At 38.3% G+C, this 2,767-nt stretch overlaps 1 protein-coding gene across 1 annotated transcript in view; it reads right to left on the bottom strand.

The window, feature by feature from the left end:
• The window catches only part of flnbb (filamin B b), a 22,080-nt gene that overhangs the window by 15,158 nt on the left and 4,155 nt on the right, over positions 1–2,767 (bottom strand). The window contains exons 5-8 of the mRNA XM_016549306.1: positions 871–1,008; positions 647–773; positions 422–558; positions 57–250 (exon numbers count right to left, since the gene is read on the bottom strand). Coding sequence (XP_016404792.1) covers positions 57–250; positions 422–558; positions 647–773; positions 871–1,008 — 596 coding nt within the window. The remainder of the gene's footprint in view (positions 1–56; positions 251–421; positions 559–646; positions 774–870; positions 1,009–2,767) is intronic.

A 2,767-nucleotide genomic window follows, 5' to 3' on the forward strand; every position in this document is an offset into this window, starting at 1 on the left:
GAATTTTCATTTTTGGGTGAACTATCCCTTTAATAGGAGAGGATGCAGGAGTTTACCTGGTCAGGGCGGAAGTCTTTTCTTTTAGGTCTGATGGCGGTCATGAAGGGACTGTCCTGGATTTCTTCATCATCACACATTATGTGTACAGCATACTCACCGGCCTCAGTTGGCCAGAACCGCACGAGGCAGGAGCCATCATTATGGTCATCACACTCAATTTTTGCCTGAGATGGACCTTCAATGGCAAAACCTTGGAAAGATAATTGGTAAAAAGTAAAGTATAAATTAGCTGTACCATTTTGTTAGTAATTAATGTTATCTGTTTTATATAATATAATATAATATAATATAATATAAATGTTTAAATTGCTTAGAATACCATTTTGTTAGTAATACATTATTTACATAAACCTCCACTTACCTAGCATGCCAGAATCTGCACCAACAGATTCCACTAAGAAATCAGCTGACAAACCCACAGTCCCTCCCTCCAGTCCTGGTCCCCATGCCCGGATCTTCTGTGGCCCAGCTTTTGAACCAACATGGACTTTAAATGGGCTTTAACAGAAAAATAAGAGGCTTAATCTTCAAATTAAAATTAAATGTTAATGTTTATCTGCTATTATCATGTTGAATGAGAGCTAACCTCTTGGCAATGTGCTGACCAACCCAAGTGATGTCCACTGTGTGATCTCCTGTAGCAGTGGGTGTATATTCAAAGGTATATACACCCTCATGTGCATCCTTCTGTGTAACAGCCACTTCCTTACCACCTGAAAAAAGGATAACATTTTAGTTAGACCTAAGAGGGAATACATAATTGTGTACATCTTCATAAAGATTATGGAGAGATCATAGGCTATTACTCACTGGGGTCTCTAATATTGACTTCCAGATTTCCAGGACCAGCTTTGTGGGTGTCCACCTTAAACTGGGCCAGCTGACCTACTCTCATGCCTTTGGACTGCAGTCCCCGTCCTGTGGCATGACAGGCTTTGGGTTTAGGCACTGGAAAAAAAAAAGAAATAGAAAATGAGAGGGTGATAAATAAATAAATAAATAAACAAAATTATACGCAAGATTCTCAAGGTTGTACACATTATGAAAACAACTGGATTTGGGTAACTTACACATACCATGTCAATTACAGTCAATTACAAGTCATAACAGCATCAAGGTGTTGACCGTAGGAATGAGGCCGCAGGTGCTGATGATATTGAGACCAATAACAGCACAACTGCAGGTGTTATATTGCTTTTACACAACAGTTCAGTTAACAAGTAGTTAATATTGAGTAACTTTCGTTTTAGACACAGGGGTTTAGATGGGATTACATAATTTAATTACAAAAATGTACCTGTAATCTATTACAGTTACTGAGAAAAAATGCATACAGTGCCTTACGAATGTATTCATACCCTTTTATATTTTTCATGTTTTTTTTATGTTGCTGCCTTATGTTAAACTGCTTTCAATCATTTTTTCCCCACATCAATCTACACTTCATACACCATTAAGGCAAAGCAAAAAAAAAAAAAAAAAAAGGTTTTCACATCTTTTGCAAATTTATTAAAAATACAAAAACCTTAAATGATTCCATTGCATAAGTATTCATACCCTTATCTGGGACAGTTGAAATTTAGCTCCGGAGCATTCATTTTGCTTGTACATGTTACACTTCGAGTGAAGTGTAAAATTCAATTGAATGAGTATGATTTGGAAAGGCACGCGTCTTAAAGTGTCCCTTTTATGCCATTTCCAATATTGCCTTTCATGCAGTGTGTAATGTAGCTGTATGTGAATGTAAACAATCTGCAAAGTTGTAAAGCTGAAAGTGCACGATAAATAAAGTTATTGTCTCCCAAAATAAAGAATCGACTCTGAACAGCTGAAACGAGCCGTTAGTAATTAGAATCCCACTTCCGTGACGGCTACACGTCACGGGGTAACACATTTGCATAATGCGAGCCTATGTTCTACCTTGGCCGGTCGCGAACAACTTGACCCTGCCCACAAACACGTCACTCTACTGACGACTGCTTCTCTAATCTCGGGGAGTTCAATGCGGGATTCACAAAAAGCTTGCTGTTGAAAGATGGATCAGTATGCTGTTTATTTGGACTGAATCACAACCTGTAAGTATGATAAATAATAGATGTTTATATTTTCTATAGAGCATTCAAAATACAGAACTATTGAAATAGGCGTATCGTTTCCGACATGCGCTGAACGCCGTAGACCAATCACAACAGACTAGGCCATCTGACCAATCAGAGCAGAGCAGGCTGGAGGGGTTTTAGAGAGACTGAATCTTTGAACTGCTTCGAACGAATCGTTTGAGAATCGCTGGAAAATGAGGTGATATTAAATGCATATTTTGAGAAAACGAAAGTGTTTTTTGACCTTGCATGCATGTAATCCTATTGTAGGAGACTCCCAAAACAATATTAGGAACCGTAAAAATGGCATAATAGGGGCACTTTAAAGGAGACATATTATGCCCCTTTTTACAATATGTAATATAAGTCTCTGGTGTCCCCAGAATGTGTCTGTGAAGTTTCAGCACAAAATACTCCACAGATCATTTATTATATCATTTTGAAAATGCCTATTTTGAGTGGAAGCAGAAACACACTGTTTTTCGGGCCTGTCTCTTTAAATGCAAATGAGCTGCCGCTCCCCGCCCCCTTTTCCAGAACAGAGCTGCGCCATTACAGCTCGTACCTGCTAAAAACATCTGTTTTGGTTCTGATTATCATGTTTATCG

This window comes from Sinocyclocheilus rhinocerous, unplaced genomic scaffold (assembly GCF_001515625.1).
Source record: "Sinocyclocheilus rhinocerous isolate Xijiao unplaced genomic scaffold, SAMN03320098_v1.1 scaffold72, whole genome shotgun sequence".
Classification (NCBI taxonomy): domain Eukaryota; kingdom Metazoa; phylum Chordata; class Actinopteri; order Cypriniformes; family Cyprinidae; genus Sinocyclocheilus; species Sinocyclocheilus rhinocerous.